The 19,930-nt window shown below is 39.9% G+C and overlaps 1 protein-coding gene across 3 annotated transcripts in view; it reads left to right on the top strand.

The window, feature by feature from the left end:
- Window positions 1–19,523, top strand: part of ppp1r21 (protein phosphatase 1, regulatory subunit 21) — a 75,937-nt gene extending 56,414 nt beyond the window's left edge. For 2 of the 3 annotated variants that reach the window (XM_078229651.1, XM_078229652.1), the window contains 7 exons: window positions 66–158; window positions 5,343–5,597; window positions 6,462–6,497; window positions 6,818–6,934; window positions 8,624–8,722; window positions 16,399–16,527; window positions 18,716–19,521. In XM_078229651.1, the coding sequence (XP_078085777.1) occupies window positions 66–158; window positions 5,343–5,597; window positions 6,462–6,497; window positions 6,818–6,934; window positions 8,624–8,722; window positions 16,399–16,527; window positions 18,716–18,745 (759 nt within the window). In that variant the 3' untranslated portion in view covers window positions 18,746–19,521. Of the gene's footprint in view, window positions 1–65; window positions 159–5,342; window positions 5,598–6,461; window positions 6,498–6,817; window positions 6,935–8,623; window positions 8,723–16,398; window positions 16,528–18,715 lie in introns of all 3 variants that reach the window. The other variant, XM_078229650.1, reaches the window with a different exon arrangement.
- The last annotated feature ends 407 nt before the right edge of the window (window positions 19,524–19,930 follow it).

Raw genomic sequence — 19,930 nt, 5'->3', positions numbered from 1 at the left:
AACTTATTTTGCTGTATAGAGCCTTTTAGTGTTCAAGGATATATAATGGAATAATCATGTTACAGTCTTGTCCAGGATCAGTACCTTATGAAGAGGCTTTGGCAAATCGCAGGACTATTCTAAGTTCAACTGAAAGCCGCGAAGGTCTCTTGCAACAGGTAATGATGCATCTTCTATGTTACCTCAGGATATTTGATAGAAAAGTTGAAGTGGCTACGGAACTCTCAAAATGACCAAGTCCTGTTTGAAGACACGGAATTTTGATAAAATTAAGCAGTTAAAGAGAAACCTTGACGCTTTATACTTTATAAATATTTGATGTGCTCTGCTCAGCACCATGTATGTGCTGTTTTGGATACCTGTTTGCTAAGAACCGAGGTGCAGCCCACCACTATAAACAGCTCAGTTGCTCCCTTTTGAGTGAGGGGCATAAAATTTGGATTATGTAAAGGATAAGAAAACACCAAGGTCTGGAATTTTGGCAAATAGCATACACAGTAAGTTACCTTTGAAGTGAGTGGTTTTACATCAATCTGGTCACCAACTTTAGTGCTGGAATATTTAAAAAAAAACCAGGCAGAAATTGAAGCTCTAGGAACGCTTGGTTGGCATGTCTTATTTCTTTGATTCTGTTTTTTGTGCATCAAAATTGAAGTTTAAAGCAACATCATTTATGCATTTGGCCTCAGTCAGTTAAAGGAAATGTAATTATGGAAAGCTAGCTAATGTAGCTCTTTCTGCTGTAAAATCTATTCAAAGTAATATATAGAACTGATAGTTTTTAAAAAGATTATTGTAAGGGTCCTGCTGTACCTAAAATTTTGAGCATTGGCTTGCAGCCATTCAGGAGTTGAATAATTGCAAGAAACCTTGTGTTTTTCATTGTCTTGCATGGTTGAGGGTTGGGAGCACCAGGGATTTACTTAAATTTGATAACAGTTGAATAAACTTGGGAATTTTATGAACATACAGGTAAGAGTTGCATTCTAATTTTGTTCTGTGAAAACACAATTGGCATAATGTGGGACTTATGCCATTATCTTTGCACAAGTTCTCAAAATATCAGGCCTTAATATCAAACTAGGCCAGATATTAAAAGGCCTTAATATTAAATATGGCTTCATCCATTCTTTTACTTTAGTTTATGTATGGTGTGCTCCATGTTATATTGACCTGAATTTCAATCTGTTATATGAACTCTTTTGAAGTCAGTTTCCAAAGGTATATTTAAGTAGAAGAGGAAAAGGAGAGAATAAATTCTCCAAGCCTACCGTGAAATGAGGCTCAATACAGTCCAACAACCAAGTAGCCTGAATTCAGGACTAAAGCTGGTGAGTGATGGCTGGCGAGGGTGTTGGAAAAAGCAGTTGGTGCTTTCAGAATTCAACTTCAATCTACATGCTGTACTGCTGATACGAAACTCCAGTTTCAAAGGCAACCTTGATACTTCTGATTGAGTATATATCCTTGTACAAAAGCATTGCACCAGTAGAAGTTCACCGCTTCTAGGACATTAGAGTCATAGAGGTTTACAGCATGGAAACAGGCCCTTCGGCCCAACTTGACCATGCAGCCCTTTTTTTTAAAACCCCTAAGCTAATCCCAATTGCCCGCATTTGTCCTCTATACCCATCGTACCCATGTAACTAGATGCTTTTTAAAAGATAAAATTGTACTCGCCTCTACTACTACCTCTGGCAGCTTGTTCCAGACACTCACCACCCTCTGTGTGAAAACATTGCCCCTCTGGACACTTTTGTATCTCTCCCCTCTCATCTTAAACCTATGCCCTCTAGTTTTAGACTCCCCTACCTTTGGGAAAAGATATTGACTATCTAGCTGATCTGTGCCCCTCATCATTAAGATCACCCCCCAGCCTCCTACGCTCCAGAGAAAAAAGTCCCAGTCTATTCAGCCTCTCCTTATAACTCAATCCATCAAGTCCCGGTAGCATCCTAGTAAATCTTTTCTGCACTCTTTCTAGTTTAATAATATCCTTTCTATAATAGGGTGACCAGAATTGCACAGTATTCCAAGTGTGGCCTTACCAATGTCTTGTACAACTTCAACAAGACGTCCCAACTCCTGTATTCAATGTTCTGACCAATGAAACCAAGCATGCCGAATGCCGCCTTCACCACTCTGTCCACCTGTGACTCCACTTTCAAAGAGCTATGAACACGTACCCCTAGATCTCTTTGTTCTGTAACTCTCCCCAATGCCCTACCTACTGAGTAAGTCCTGCCCTGGTTCAATCTACCAAAATGCATCACCTCGCATTTGTCTAAATTAAACTCATCTGCCATTCGTCAGCCCACTGGCCCAATTGATCAAGATCCTGTTGCAGTTGGAGATAACTTTCTTCATTGTCCACTATGCCACCAATCTTGGTGCCATCTGTAAAATTACTAACCATGCCTCCTATATTCTCATCCAAATCATTAATATAAGTGATAAATAACAGTGGGCCCAGCACTGATCCCTGAGGCACACCGCTGGTCACAGGCCTCCAATTGAAAAAACAACTCTCTATAACCACCCTCTGGCTTCTGTCAAGAAGTGGAGATGCCGGCGTTGGACTGGGGTAAACACAGTAAGAAGTTTAACAACACCAGGTCACCAAATAAACCTGTTGGACTTTAACCTGGTGTTGTTAAACTTCTTATTCTGTCAAGAAGCCAATTTTGTATCCATTTAGATACCTCACCCTGGATCCCGTGAGATTTAACTTTATGCAACAACCTACTATGCGGTACATTGTCAAAGGCCTTGCTAAAGTCCATGTAGACAACATCAACTGCACATTGTCCTAAAAAATAGTCAGATTTCGGCCTCCAGAATACTGGAAACATTAAGTTCTGATGAACCTTCACATACTTGCAAGGCAGAACAATGGATTAACTTAATTTTTAAATGGATTAAGAGACAGTTGTAGAATGCTTGTGAGAATGTTTTCTCCCAGATGTTGAATTCATTAACCTTCTACTCAGATCTTGAAATCCTTTGCAGCAGTCTTTAAATCAACTCTGGCCACATAATGCATTGTATGTTCGTGTTCATCTATGAGAGGGGTGCTGCTGACAAGGCTAACATTTATTGCTTGTCCCTAGTTGACCTCACTAAGTGGCTTGTTAAGAATAAGGCACATTGGTGTAGGCCTCAGTCCAATATTGGCCAGGCCTTTTGGAGCATTGCACGTTTCCTTTCCCAAGGGACATTAGTAAACCAGCTGGATTTTTCCAGCTGATTGGTCATAACTTTTACTAACTGCGCTATTTATTTCCAGATATTTTTAATCTGAATTTAAATTATCAGTTGGATTACTAGTCCGGTAAAATAACAACATTTCTGTACCCAGTATGACAACCTTTGAAATACTTTAACTTTTATATGGCTCTTTCACAAATGTTCAATTTTCCTGCCATTGCTTTTCTTATTGTAATTGTGCACCAGCCTCTTCAAATCTTTACAATAAAGGTCCCAACTTGATATACGAGAACATATTGTAGCAGAGATTATGGAAGCAATTTAGCAACATGTGCAAAAGTACAGCTTAAAAATTAATTTTGTGGAACACAGCCTTGGAGTTCAGGTCAATTTATAAAATAGAAAAAAGGCACACCCTACACAAGTTTAATTAAAACAAGGAGCTGACTGTGCAGCCAACCCTGAAGTCAAGGTCAACATACTTGCATTTATAAGGAAGAAATCACCATGCATCATTGTAAAGCAAAGATCAAAAGGTTAAATGACTGGCACCATAATGATGGTTAAAGGACTTGTGGTGAAAAGTCACTATGAATTACAAACTACTTTTGACAGATACGCAAACTTGTCTGGGTTTTATGGTAAATAACATTCACTTTAATACCCGATGAACAAACCAGACATCTATAACTACTAGATTTTTTTTCAGTTATGGGCATTCAGAATAGCCGTTGAGAAAGAAAGATGTCTGCATGCTCTGACAACCACGATGCTCAAGTAAGGGTGGGTAGCAGTACTGAAACAGACATTTGACCCAACCAGTCCATGCCAGTGTTTATGCTCCACTCAGGCTTCCTCTCTCCTTGTATCCTTCTAACTTTGCCATCAGAGTCATCTATTCCCTTCTCCCTCAAATGTTTGTCTAGTTTGATTCTGAGCAAAGCAACACAAGACCTCATGAGCTGAACTTCTTCCTCCGGGATTATGTTCCATTTAGTGTCAAATCTGATTTGTAAAATGCTTTGGGTCCAATGGATCTTTGATATAAAACAAAACAACCTGGCCTTCATTCAGTTTTTTTTAAAGAGAATTAACGTTTTCTTGCTGTACTCCCTCGGTACTTACATTTCTATATTTTGAGGAAACAGCTATTGTGCATACATGTAACCAGGCCTAAACAGGACTCAAATCCCACCATCACAGGCACGCAATGTTGATGGGGTTCGGCTTGGCTAACACACACTGCAATTACTTATCTCAATTGTACCCTGAGGTGCATGTTAATCCCAACGTGACCCCAGAAAGGGATGGTTTACCTACAGATTGAATTTAGTTTTAAGTAGACACCCGCGCTGGTTAGTTTTAGTCCAAATCAGTGATTTTTTTTTTGTCATTGCATATCCTGTATGCACATTTTTGGATTTGTTGTACAGATGGCAGTGTTACAATGGAGACAGTGTACAAGTAGCATAAGTTATACTGGAAGAGAAGTAAACTATTCATGCTATGTTTTGTAGTTGAAATTCTTGGGAAGGGTGTATTTTTTTTTGTTGGCAGGCTTTGTTACGAGAATAGAATGGAAGAACACAACAGAAGTGACGCAGCATGAAAAGGGGAAGTGAAATGTTGGGTATTAAAATTTCCCTCCTTCACCAGTTCCCCCTCACTAGTTAAATATTGCAAACTCATGATCAAAACCCCATGACTTTTTGTAACCAGCCATTAAATTATTTGTGAAGAGACTGAGGCCATTTGCTCAGACTTGATGTGGTTTCAGATCTTGATCTTTTTCAAGATGGATTAAGATTTTGCCCATGTTTTAAAAATAGAAAGATAAGCTTTGTAGGAGCTCACATTAAGTCAGAAGTAATTGCATGAAAATGTTGTGGTTGAAGTGACGCTCTGTGGCTTGCACGGACACATTGTATTTGGCAATTTGTGGTTGTTCTGGGCGATGGGAGTAAAAGGAGAAATCAGAAAAATACTGATCATATTTGCATACCTCCTGCATTGCAGATCAGAATATGGGGAAACCTGGGAGGAGGTCAGCCACCTGCCCTATTAGCTATGGTATGGAGGATACTACAAACACAAAGAAGAGATGTGTAACCATGTAGGCTGCTTCTTCTTTGCAGGTGCAACAAAGCCAAGAGAAGATAGCAAAACTGGAGCAGGAGAAAGAACACTGGATGCTGGAGGCTCAGCTAGCCAAAATAAAATTGGAGAAGGAAAATCAGCGGCTAATTGACCTGGAAAGTCAATTTAAAACTACACTCACTGGACCAATGCCTGCTGTTGGTTTTATCCAGGAGAATGGTGCCATTCCCAAAATTGAAGAATTACAGCTTGTTGAAAGGGACTCCAAAGAACCAGTTAAAAGTACTAGTCTGGTAAATGGTATAAAATTTAAATTCAATGGAACTGAGTATGAAGCTGGTTTTGTTTATTTTCTCTTTCTTTCCTAAAAGTACTTGCATGCAGTTCCATGGGAACCAACTACTCTTCCCAAGTGCCCATTTTCCATACGTGCACTAAGAGGAAGGTTGGGATTTTCCAACCCCCTTCACTGCAGCGGAACCAGCGAGCCATTGAAATTTGTTCATGTCGGCAGGACCAGAAGATCCCATCAGTGTGAAGGGCAGGAAAATTCTGGCCCGAGTTTCAGCAGACTGTTTTCCCCAATACAGCATCAGGCCCAAGCCCAGTACTACTTTGGAGAGGGAAACCTAGTTGGCTTTTGCCACAAAAGCAAAATACTGTGGTTTCCTGGAAATTTGAAGTGAAAACAGAAACTGCTGATCTCACAGCACCTGTAGAGAGAGAACAAACTTAACATTTGAGTTGACAGCCTTTAGTCAGATCTGAATTTTACCACGTTTTTTGCCACCCCCGCCTCCCTACCATGCCTAACGTGCAGAATAATTTGTAGCTCTGTCACCCTGGCCGATAATAGTGGATCTTGAACCATCTTGCACTTATAGGAGTGAGAGTGATTTGTTAACAGCCAGTGGGGAAATGCATTCTGAGTGTGCAAAGTGTAGCAAGTTGTGAAGTGCCACAGTCTTGAGATAACCTAAGCTTTAAGGTATATTAAATGTGATTGAATTTTCTGTCCACCGAAAAGGATGTCTTAAAATTCATCCTCCCTAAACTACTGTCTCGTAGTCAAGTAAATCACCACCTTCTGCTTTCAGTATGCATTTTAATGTTTTCAATAGTCTGAGACTTAAGCTAACTGTAGTTTTTTTTGTTAGATTGGAATGCTGACCACTTCCACCACCAACAATGAGGTATTGTGCAATCCTTCATGTTCTTGTTGGAAATGAAATGAATTAAGTGTACTACAATGATCGCAATTCTTATTTTTGAAGCGACCAAACCTTTGTGTTTGTTAAAACCTAAAAGAATTTTGTTCTTAATTTTTAATTATGGTGTAAGTTAGTTACAGCTTATTCAGAAACAAATGTAGAATGTAAATTTTAAAGTAGTCTGCACTGGCTGGGTTAATTTTAAATATATGGTTAAATGGAGTTCAACTGGTGCATGTTCTTTAGGGTGATATTTCAAAACCCGTCATAGCTGAAGATGTATCCCATGTGCTTACTTTTAGATTCCAGATGCGGAGTCACGCGAACAGTTAATTAAAAATCACTACATGATGAGGGTGGCGGAGCTAACCTCTCAACTTCAGATAGCAGACAGCAAGTCGGTGCATTTTTATGCAGAGGTAATACTGATGACTTATAACAGGCTTTTAGTGTTGAAGTTTTGATGACTTTTTTGAAAGATGATGCTTGTAAACCAGCCTACAACTGTATGTCAAAACCAAGTGTTGGAAATACTCAGCAGGTCTGGCAACATCTCGGGAGAGAGAAACAGCATTGATGTGTCACTAACTCTGTTTCTTTCTCCATAGATGATCTGCTGAGTATTTCCAACACTTTCTATTTTCATTTCAGATTTCCTGTATGTTGCTTCTATTTGAAAAACTATATTATGTCTTATTGCTGCATTGGAATTCTGTAAGTCACTGGAAATTAATCCCGTTTCTTTAAGTTTTGACATTTTAACAAATATTAATTATTTGCATTTATGTAGCATGCCTTGGAACATTACTGTGTCCCAGAGCACTTCAGAGCCAATTAGAGCTTTTGAAATGTGGTTCTTGTAATGTAATGTAGAGAAACATTGGAGGCAATTTTTGCATACCAAGATTCCCCAAATGACAGATAAATAATCAATAAACCCAATTTTACTTATGTTGGTTGAGGGATAAATTCCCAGGAGACTGGAACTCAGCTTCTCTTATTCATATAGCCTTGGGGCTTTTTATGTCTGTTTGAGAGGGTAAAGGGGCCCTCTTTTAATGTCTCTTCTGAATTATGGTATGACTCCCTCAGTAGTGTACAGGAATGTCAGTCTAGATTATGTGCTCAAGTCTTTGACAGTTTCCTAACTGAATTTATTTTCAGAGGGCAGCTGTATACAGGATAAAGATTTATTTGTTCCAATCTTAGTTCACTGACCTGAGGGGTCAGTCCACCAACTGCTCACAGATCCCTTCTATGGTACACTAATGGATTGGATAAGTGAATAACTATCATGGAATCACCTCTTGATTCTTGCTTCTGGCAATGAAGCACTCACTTTCAGCATATTTCCAATTAGTAATTCTTCAGAGATATAGCCAAGGGTAATTTTCACTTTATTAAAGAGCAATTCTGTCCTTTTTTATTATGTTTGGAGTCGTAAGGAAAGTGCACAGTTACAAAGTACAAAAACTTCACAATGCTATGGGTAAAATGGTTTTGAGCCCAGAAATTTTTATTTTGACGATTTCCCAATCAACTTTACCCTACCTACTTGAGTAAGCTGTGTCCTGTCAAAGAATCCACAAAGAAACCACTTTCCATCTGAATAAACAATCCTACTCCATATCTCCGAACATCCTCGGTGAAAGGGAATTGGGAGCATTAAGGAGTTAATCAAATCAATGTTTGTTTGGACCAGGTGGTTGCCGAATGGCGAGGAGAAAAATGAGATGCTGCTTCTGTTGAACTTGCTCGGAAGAGTACCATAAGCCAAAATGGAAGGGATTTTAAAATGGCAAGTCAGAAATTGGGATCACATTTTTGAACTTAAGGGAATTGATTAAGGAAACCACGAAGACAGTCATTTAAGATGCGCATGGTCTCCATAGTATCATAAATACTCCATTAAGATCAGCCAGATGTCAGGACAGACTTGAGGAGCTCTATGGCCGCCTCCTCTTATTTAGAGGCGACTGCACTGAGTACAGCAAGTACAGTATGCTTATTAGAAGTCTCTTGGGTTACAGGTTCACACAGTTTCAAGCTGAATTATTGTATGAATTTGAAACGTTTTATACAGAATGCTTTTTTCTTTAAATGCATAGTGCCGCGCCCTTGTTAAACGCTTAGCACTGGCAGAGAAGTCCAGAGAAACCCTCTCAGAAGAAATAAAAGTTGCCAATCAGAACATCGTACGATTGCAGGTAGGGAGAAATGTAAATCCTTTTATGCATTTTCTTGGCTAAATTATATCCAAACAGCAGCATTGTCTCTTATTGCTGTTATTCGTCTGTTTATTAAATAATCACATGTTTCTAGTGGGATTTGCTTCCAGACATAACAGTAAAGGTGATATCCAGGCTAGATGTACTTTGCCTATTTTATTTTATTCTCCCTCTTCCTTTCACCAACCCCCTGCCTCCTACCAGATGTAAGAAGTCTCACACCAGGTTAAAGTCCAACAGGTTTATTTGGTAACACAAACCACAAGCTTTCGGAGCACTGCCCACTCACCTGATGAAGGGACAGTGCTCTGAAAGCTTGTGGCTTGTGTTACCAAATAAACCTGTTGGACTTTAACCTGGTGTTGAGAGACTCTTACTGCGTTTACCCCGGTCTAACGCCGGCATCTTCACATCATCCCTACCAGATGGCCAGAAATCCATTTATTATTACCTAGATTCTTGTCTTTTGCCTGATCTAGTTTTCAAAAGTGTACCTGGCACCAGCTTAAACTTCAGGAGTCAGTTAAGACCAGAAGCATGCTCCACAGGTCAATCATTCTAAGAAAAAAAAATCAACATCCAGACTTGTTCCAAGCATTCTCAGTTTTAAATTGGTAGTTTCTTATACCACTCAGCCCTGTCAACTCAGCCATTTCTCTGCTTGTATGTTACTGATGGATTTTAATACTCTTAAATCTGACCCCCTTCCAAGTTTGTGTCTTTCTAGAAATTTCAAACCCAAGACGTACATTCTTCATTCTCCTTGCCTTCTCAATACCATGTCTAGAGCCATGATATCCTTAACCTGGAAGAACCAACATGGTGTACACCATTCCCAGATGTGGTCTGACCAAAAAAACCTAGTATAATCCAGTTATCAATGTGCTATGCCAGAAAGCACAAAGATAGGACTGGATTAAATCTTTATATGTGACTATATACAAATGTGCACCTACAAACCCAAAACCACAGTTTTAGTCTGTTCTTGGCTCTGGGAGCACAAGTTAAGGCTCACCACCTGATTGCAATTGAACACAAAAATTAACCATCATGGCCCTGGTTTTGTATTGAGCTGTCCAGGTAATACAGCTCAAGACTCCGTCCAGAGACAGAAACCTCTTGATGCTGCTTTTTTTTTCCAAAAGTCACAAATCATTTCCTGGTCTCCCACTGTCGCCATTAACTCATGTCCACTTACTCGATTTTCGTCATCTATATTCTGTGCACCCAAGGGAAAGATTGCTTAATTTTCTACGTTGAAAGACCCTATCAGGCTTGGACCAAATTCAAAATGTAGGCAAATCCCATGATAACCTATTTCCTCCTCCTCCTCCTGAGGTCCTAGCTGTAGCAGGCAATTTAATATTTGTAGCTACTTTCTATGATCAATAAACATAGACAAACAAGATCGAGCACTGAACTATGAGCCACCCCACTAGTGCTGGACATCAATCAGAAACTACCATTTTTTTATTTATGATAAATGGTACTCTTTCCCAATGTCTGTTCCATCTCACTGTCCTGCCCTTCATATGGACTCAATTTGAATATATAGCCCATCGGTAAAGGATTTTTGGATTTCAAAGTAAATTGTGTAGAACCAAGTAACGAGGGATCAAATGGCACCCCTCTTTGTCCTCCCCTTGTTTGACTGCAACAGGATTTTTGTTTGAAAGGATATACTTATACTTTACTGTTTACACACTGGGATCATAAAAGAACAAATAGGACAGGTTTTAAGTTTAACAAAGAAAGAGGTTAGTTTTATTTTAATTGAACAAATCTAAGAAATAATATATGCATCAACTTTCTCACACATTTGAAGTTTATACACAATACAGACTGCAGAGTGGGGAAGGGTAGGTTGTCCAAATTAGAGTCAGAAATATAGTGAAATTATGCAGTCCTGGCAGCTGGCTTCAGGCTGAATTTGATGATTTCGATGCTTTTTAAAGATATCGATGACTGGGTTGATTATTCTTTAGGAATGATAGCGCATGGTTGGATTCATTTAAGAAATCTGTATGCAGCAGGGCAACCTAGATGATCACAGTCAGCAAATGGGGATAGAACCTTACCAGGCAGGTTGGAGGAAGGTGGCGGCAAGAAGGATCCCACTTGGTCTTCTCCCCAAGCTGCTCGTCCTCTATTTTAAGTATATTTTCAAGGGTTGTGTTGTCATGTGAACTTCCTTCTCCAACTACCAGTGGGATTCAAACAAAAGACATTGTTCATGTATTTGATTAGCTGTTCATGTCTGGAAGCTAACTTAGCCAGGTTTCAGTGTGTTGCGGTAAATTATTGAAGTCACTCAAGTCTGTAGGTCGCAGTAAGAGAGACTTTTATTTACAAGCATGCTTGAGGGACATATCCTTCCCCTACAGGGTGTTTGCCTGATACAAAAACTGCACTCCATATTTATATCTTTTGGTCATGACACTTGCACTATAAAATCCTAGCAGGCAGAATTATATAGGCGACAGCTGCCCCCTTTATCTAACTGAAGGGTGAAGTCTGTGCTGCTTGTTTCACATTTGCTTACTCATCCTGTGAAGGTCATTAAGTTTGAGATTGTTACTTTCCCAAACCATAATTTAGTATAAAGCATACCTTCATCACATATGTCTACTGCAACTTAAAATAGAATTAGAAGTGCTATGTTTGTGATTTTTTGATTTTTCTCCCTATTATAGTGCATGATAAAACATCTGATTTTGGGTTAGAACAAACAAAGAGCAAAGAACAATTCAGCACAGGGACAGGCCCTTCGGCCCTCCAAGCCCGCGCCGCTCCCTGGTCCAAATTAGACCATTCTTTTGTATCCCTCCATTCCCACTCCGTTCATGTGGCTATCTAGATAAGTCTTAAACGTTCCCAGTGTGTCCGCCTCCACCACCTTGCCCGGCAGCACATTTCAGGCCCCCACCACCCTCTGTGTAAAATACGTCCTTCTGATATCTGTGTTAAACCTCCCCCCCCCCCCCCCCCCCCCAACCTTGAACCTATGACCCCTCGTGAACGTCACCACCGACCTGGGAAAAAACTTCCCACCGTTCACCCTATCTATGCCTTTCATAATTTTATACACCTCTATTAGGTCACCCCTCATTCTCCGTCTTTCCAGGGAGAACAACCCCAGTTTACCCAATCTCTCCTCATAACTAAGCCCCTCCATGCCAGGCAACATCCTGGTAAACCTCCTCTGCACTCTCTCTAAAGCCTCCACGTCCTTCTGGTAGTGTGGCGACCAGAACTGGGCGCAGTATTCCAAATGCGGCCAAACCAACGTTCTATACAACTGCAACATCAGACCCCAACTTTTATACTCTATGCCCCGTCCTATAAAGGCAAGCATGCCATATGCCTTATTCACCACCTTCTCCACCTGTGACGTCACCTTCAAGGATCTGTGGACTTGCACACCCAGGTTCCTCTGCGTATCTACACCCTTTATGGTTCTGCCATTTATTGTATAGCTCCCCCGACGTTAGTTCTACCAAAATGCATCACTTTGCATTTATCTGGATTGAACTCCATCTGCCATTTCTTTGCCCAAATTTCCAGCCTATCTATATCCTTCTGTAGCTTCTGACAATGCTCCTCACTATCTGCAAGTCCTGCCATTTTCGTGTCGTCCGCAAACTTACTGATCACCCCAGTTACACCTCCTTCCAGATCGTTTATAGAAATCACAAACAGCAGAGGTCCCAATACAGAGCCCTGCGGAACACTAGTCACAGGCATCCAGCCGGAAAAAGACCCTTCCACTACCACCCTCTGTCTTCTGTGACCAAGCCAGTTCTCCACCCATCTAGCCACCTCCCCCTTTATCCCATGAGATCCAACCTTTTGCACCAACCTACCATGAGGTACTTTGTCAAACGCTTTACTAAAGTCCATATAGACGACATCCACGGCCCTTCCCTCCTCAATCATTCTAGTCACTTCTTCAAAAAACTCCACCAGGTTAGTGAGGCATGACCTCCCTCTCACAAAACCATGCTGACTATCGTTAATGAGTTTATTCCTTTCTAAATGCGCATACATCCTATCTCTAAGAATCCTCTCCAACAACTTCCCTACCATGGACGTCAAGCTCACCGGCCTATAATTTCCCGGGTTATCCTTCCTACCCTTTTTAAATAACAGGACCACATTAGCTATCCTCCAATCCTCTGGGACCTCACCTGTGTCCAGTGACGAGACAAAGATTTGCGTCGTCAGAGGCACAGCGATTTCATCTCTCGTCTCCCTGAGCAGCCTTGGATAGATTCCATCAGGCCCTGGGGATTTGTCAGTCTTTATATTCCCTAAAAAACCTAACACTTCCTTGTAATGGAGATTTTCGCTAACGGGTCAACACTCCCCTCCAAGCCACTCTCAGTCAACACATCCCTCTCCTTTGTGAATACCAACGCAAAGTATTCATTTAGGATCTCCCCTACTACTTTGGGCTCTAAGCATAATTCCCCACTTTTGTCCCTGAGAGGTCCAATTTTTTCCCTGACAACCCTTTTGTTCCTAACGTATGAATAAAATGCCTTGGGATTCTCCTTAATCTTGTCTGCCAAGGACATTTCGTGACCCCTTTTTGCCCTTCTAATTCCTCGTTTGAGTTCTTTCCTACTTTCTGTGTAACTAAATCCCTCATTATAAAAGGCAGATGAAAATGTTAAATGAATTGCAAGGAGTGTATGCATATGCTGTTAATTATTTCACTTAAACTAACTTTTTCTATCTGCCACATGTTATAAATTTTATAAAATGACGGCAGGCATTGAAAACATTGCATTATTTAAGTTCACTATCCAATAGAAAATTGGTGCTGTGGGTGCAGGCAACAGAATTTGTGTAAAATGATTGAACTTCTAAATGATCTTGCTGTGCAAATATGGGGGAATTGTATTTGAATTGGACTACTGATGGGTAAAGGAATTCCAGCATTTTGGAATAACATTCACTGTAGAAGTGGATTGGTTCCAGTACGGCGCGGTGGCACAGTGATTAGTACTGCTGCCTCACAGTTCCAGGGATCTGAGTTCGATTCCTGGCTTGGGTCACTATGTGCGGAGTTTGCATGTTCTCCCTGTGTCTGCATGGGTTTCCTCCGGGTGCTCCGATTTCCTCCCACACTCCAAAGATGTGCGGGTTAGGTTGATGGGCCATGTTAAACTGCCCCTTAGTGAACCAGGATGCGAAGGTTGGAGGGTTTAGCAGTTAAATATGTGGGGTGACGGGGATAGGGCCTGGGTGGGATTGTTGTCGGTGCAGACTCGATGGCTGAATGGCCTCCTTCTGCACTGTAGGATTTCTTTGGATACTTAGTGGGAGAATGTGTGAATTAATTATTGGAAAAGGCTGTGATGATGAGCAGCTTTGAAAATAGTGCAAAATTAATAAACTCGGTCTAAAATGAACTAAAAGCAGTACTCCTTCACAAAAACAAAAGTTTTATCAGTGTAGCACACTAGAATGATTGATCATTTCAGATCATTAGCCAGGCTAAGTGCTTACTATTTTTGAGTTGACATTAACTAAACATGGAATAGGTCACTCCACCCAGTTTAAAATATTAGAGTTTGAGAGGGCACATTAACATTATTTCTGTTGATAAATTAACTGTACAAAAGTCCAATTCAGTGAATTCACATGGTGTGCATTTTGCATTGGATAAGCATCAGAGTATTCTTCAAATTAGTTTCGAATAGCTCCTTTTTTGGAGTGGGGCAGGAGAAATATTTCTTCTGGACCCACTTGTTGCCAAAAAATGACTGCAGCTGCACTGACTATTCCTAGGCTCTTAAGTTCCGAAGAAGTCATATTGGACTTGAAACATCAACTCTGTTTCTCTCTCTGCAGATGCTGCCAGACTGCTGAGTTTTCCTAGCATTTTGTTTTTATTTCAGATCTCCATCCGCAGTGGTTTGTTTTTATTCCAAGGGCTACTGTTTCTGTGACACTTGGTTCTGGGTCCCTGCATAAATAAATATCTAGCAATACAATTGCATGAAGGGCAAAATAGAACGGGTACATGTGACTTCCACGATTCAAAAAGTCTCTCTAGAAATCTGTTTGCAATGGGGCAATGGCACTCGATGGTAATTTCACTTAACTAGTAATTTAGTGGCCCAGACTCTGGAACATTGGTTCAAATCCCTCCAGGCAGCTGGTAAAACTTAAATTCAATTAGTAAACTGTGGAATTTCAAGCTAATCTCAGTAACGGTGACCATGAAACTATCAGATTGTTGTAAGAACTCAGCTGGTTCTTTTATGTCCTTCAGGGAAGGAAATCTGCCTTCCTGCATGTGCCCCCAGATCCACAGTAATGAAGTTGACTCTGAAATGGCCTACAAACCACTCAATTCAAGGGCAATTGGGGATGGACAACAGATGCTGAACTTGCTAGCAACAATCACATCCCATAACAGAAATAATTTTTTAAAATCCCCCTCCCAGCAGTTAATACCATTCACTCCATTATTTGTTACATAAACTCAAGCCAAAAATTTAGGATTATTTCCTACTTTAATATGGTAAGATATGGGGCAACAGCTAGTGTATAAAAGCTTTCTTGGAAGAGTTGTAGGAAATTGGTAGCTGATGACAAGTTTGTCCCACAATAAATGTGACAGTGTTAATAGTAGCAGAAATTCAATGCTTGATTAAATTATTACTATGCTGTGGAATGAAGCAGTTGAATGATTTGAGTACAACTTTATCTTTCCCTGCGGTTTCTCGGACCACCTTTTGAAAAGATCAAAGTGACAAATGTGGTCATGTGGCAAAGGCATGAATCATAACCATTTATTATTGTTACACTCCTGGATTACACGATAATATAAATGATTCTAGGGTAGCAAGATTGAACTCTGGCATGCAAGTGAAATAAGAACAAATTATTGGAGTACCTGGTGTCACTGAGCCCAAATTCATAACGCAGCTTTTGTATTAAATCATTTGAAAGGGTGTGTCTGAATTTAAGATATTTTCAAAGCTAAGCAGGAAGGAATTTCATGTCTTAGCTCAAACTGATATTTTAAAGTGCTGTTTATGCACCAACCCAAATAATCCTCCATCCCTTGTAATGCAAATTGAATCTAATAGATTGCTCAAGATTTTTTAATGTATTCCTTCATAGGTTTGGGTGCTATTGGCAAAGCCAGTATTTGTTTTCTGTTGCTAATTGCCCTTGCTAGAGGGCAATTAAGAGTCAACCACATTGCTGTGGGTCTGGAGTCACACACATGCCAGACCAGGTAGTCTGGAGTCATGTGCACCAGACCAGGTAAAGATGGCAGGTTTCCTTCCCTAAAGGACATGAGCGAAGACATGAGTCTTTCTGACAATCAATGATGATTTTGTGGTCACAGTTACTGAGATTAGTTTTCAACTTAAGGTTTTTTATAAATTAAATTTACTGTGGTGGGATTTGAACCCATGCCACAAGAGCATTAACCTGGGCCTTTGGATTACTAGTCCAGTGATTTGCACTACTCTGCCATCTTTCCCCAAGTGATGAGTCCTTGTCTAAGTTCACAGAATGTTTACAGCACAGGAGACCAGAATTTCCCTGCTAGTGTATTAAATGTATTCCATAGGTTCCCTGTTGACACTTCTCTGTTTTAATATACCATTGTCTATATTTTAATATAGGATGAGCTGACTACAACAAAGAGGAGCTATGAAGATCAGCTGAGTATGATGAGTGATCATCTTTGTAGCATGAATGAGACTTTGTCGAAACAAAGGGAAGAAATTGACTCTCTTCGTATGGGCAGTAAGGTAACGACAGTGCACATTTCTGCCTGGATCTCTTATTTTTCACCTCTGGTTTGTTCATTGCTTGATCCTATTGAAGGCCAATGGGGAAACTGCAGATGCAAAATAGGGCATTGCTTGCTAGTACCTTCTGTCTTTCTCCAGAGGGTAAGAAATTCGAGAGTGAGTCAGCACTTAAAATTTGCAATTTCTATAGACTTGCGTTGCATTTGTAAGTATTATTTACATCTTATAAATGTACAGTAGCAAACCACCTTTAACATCAAACCATTTACAATACCACTTGACTAAATCAAGAATACTCGTTTCGTAATTGCGGCCCAATTGTGACTCATGGAAACCTTTGTGACACCATCAATCCAACTGTGCGCTTCCTGACCCTAAAGTTGATGCCAATTATCTTTTATCCTCCTAAATCAGTGGTTCCCAAAGGGTGCGGCGAGAGAGGATGGCAAGCGTGGCGGGAAGATTCAAGGACAATCAAAGAAACATTTAAACATGGTTTAAACAAGCATTGTTTTATACTTTCTGGATGTCCCATGATCATATTATAAAGTAGTTGTGTTCTGATATGAATCAAGCACTGCTAGGAGTTGTTTTTTTTGTTTTTGAATGTATTTCTTATCAATAAAAAATTTGGTGTGGCGCGAGCAAATTTTTATTCCGAAAGTGCGGCCCAGTGAAAAAAGCTTGGGAACCACTGTCCTAAGTTGTTCCTATCTTTCCTGTTTATAATCTGGCCAACATTCTTTGAAGAGGGCAAGTTGATGCTCAAACTTGAAAAGTGCGCACACAAACTTTGGAGGGAATTCTAGGCTGGCAGCCAGTAAGAATGGTTTCTAACACGATACAAAAAAGTGTGTGCATCTGGGAGGGCAAATGTACTGATTGCACCAAGTACATGAGCTAAAAGAGTCCTGAAAAAAGAGGAATAGTAGTAGGTTTTTTTTGGAACTTGTATTTGTAATAATTTTTTGTGAGGCAAGTGTGATGTTTGCATTTTTTGACTTGGTTTCTGGGTACTTCATGTAAAAGGGTAGCTGAAGATGTCATTCCATTAAGTTGTATCTCAGTTGTAGGTCTCCCTTTCATTTCTACACTTTTCAACCTTTCATCCCAATTGAGCATCCTGAGAAACTTTGGAAAAGGCATTAAGTGACAAAGTTGTGGAGTCGGGTTCTCGCCTATTCTTTGCCACATTGGTGAAAAAGTTACATGGAAGAAGACTAACAAATTTTCAGTGTTGGATCTATAACCAAATTATAGCTTGCAACTAAACTTGGTGTACTGTACCTGGATATGATCTTGTGATTTTCTACTTTTGGATTTTAGTTGGTAGTTTCTTTTTCAAGAAATCATGTATGGCTCACTTGTTTAAAAATAAACATTTTGAGTTCCCTCAGAGTGGGTTTGTGTAAATTGTTGCCTGGCATTGTGACCATTACTAAAAGGATACAAAGTCCCCTTATCCAAATCCACTGCAAGAAGTAAAACATTGGTCAAGGTGCATAAGCATGAAGCATAACTGACACTGTTCCCAGTAATCTGTGCGCACAAAGGTGAGCAACCCGGAGATACCATACCAGCTGCTCACTATTGTCTTTAAGATATCACACAGATGCAGCTGTGCAAATCAAATATAAAGGTATTGTACTTTAAAATAAATAGGTCAAGCATAACAGAATATTTAGACGGTGTTGCTTGCTCGTACCTTCAGTCTTCCTCCAGAAGGCAAGAGATCCAAGAGTGAGTCAGCACCTAATAACCAGGCATTGGTATTGCCATTCAAGTCAGGAAATGGTGGGTGGCAGTGTTACTTCTAAAATTTTGCTGTGCATGACCAGTTCTTTCAGTGCACAGTATTTTAAATGTTTTTGCACAGACGTGGTATTTAACACTGAACAAGGCCTGTGTGGTACCTTCTAGGCTACTCCTCTCCCGGAGGACTGTGTAACTTGGAAGGATAGTGGATAGCACAGTAATCTGGAAAGGAAGTAGAGAAAATACAGAAAAAATGTGTACAGCTTTTCATAAATCTCAAATTTTCAGTATGTCTTTTGTTTTGGTGCACTCAAAATGCACCTAAAGAGGTATGCTATTTGTGTATGTAGCTGTTACCAGGTCACTAGATTATTTTACTTTTTGCCTGTTCACTGAAAATCACAACACTTATCTCATTCTATCATTGAAGGGTAATGCAAAGAAAAACAGAGGTCGATAAGGTCTGAGGGCGCCATTCAGTTGGAGACCTGAACGTTGAAGATGCAACTGCAGTTATCTACAGGGAAGTTTAGGATGCCAAATGAATATTTGTATCACAGTTCCTTCTGGGAGTAAAGGTGTGCAACAATTGTGCTGTTAAAGAGCCTAGGAATCAAAAAATTGGACTTGAAGGATATCCTCCCCTAAAGTTTTAGGAAGATGATGGGAAAATATTCTGGCACTTGAAACATATTCCAAAAATAATGTACCCTGTGAAATTCCCACTCAATAGATAACTTGTAACAATAGCTTTTTAATATTTTATTTCATTATGTGAATTCATAATGAAGGTTTTGTACATTGAATTATGTGACAATGTGTATGTTAATTGTGTATCTATTTTCTGAAATGAAAGATCCAACATGTTGTGCACATGAAGTGTTTTGATTTCTTAAAATGTGAAGCACAATTCTAATTTATCTAGTTTACTCCTGCTATTGGTCCTGCTAATACTGCACCACACCCCTCCTCATCACCCCACACCATCCTTCTGCTCCTTCCCTCCCCCATACTGAATGTGAAAATCTATTTGGTGCATAAAATGTTAATGAAAAAACTCATCAATAAAAAAGGTACATGGTAATGGACGCTTTGAGTGCTTTCTTAGAGAAAACATATTTATCTAGTAGCCAAGCATGTTACTTTCTAGATGCTGCACCTACACTGTCAGCTACACCATAATGTGTTTAGTAATTGAATATTCTGTTCATTAGAAATAGATGCATTAGAACATCATGAAAATTGTGTTGTCTCCTTTATTAATGTATTCAGTATTTTCAACTGAAATACCAGCCTGTTTAGCATTTCTCTCCTAACTGTTATTTAGAGATTATCAGAATTATCCTTTCTTTAATTAGCTCCCACTGACTGAAAAGTTCATGTTGATTAAGGTTTTTGAAACAATTTTCTTATCCAAAAATACTTTTAATTTCTCAAGGTTGGCTGCTTCAGTGGTGGGTAATGGAACACTTTTCCACTTCTGGCACTGTGGCTTAGAATAACAGTGGTTCGAGTTCAATCATCTTGGCTCCAGGACATCAATGCAAGAGTCCCTAGGGGCCCAACCAGCTTCAGCTGCTTTATCAATGACCTCCTTTCCATCATACAGTTGGAAGTGGGGATGCCTGCTGATTGCACAATGTTC

The sequence above is a fragment of the Mustelus asterias genome, chromosome 15 (genome assembly GCF_964213995.1).
Source record: "Mustelus asterias chromosome 15, sMusAst1.hap1.1, whole genome shotgun sequence".
In the NCBI taxonomy this organism is placed as follows: domain Eukaryota; kingdom Metazoa; phylum Chordata; class Chondrichthyes; order Carcharhiniformes; family Triakidae; genus Mustelus; species Mustelus asterias.
This window is presented reverse-complemented; position numbering and strand designations above follow the sequence as displayed.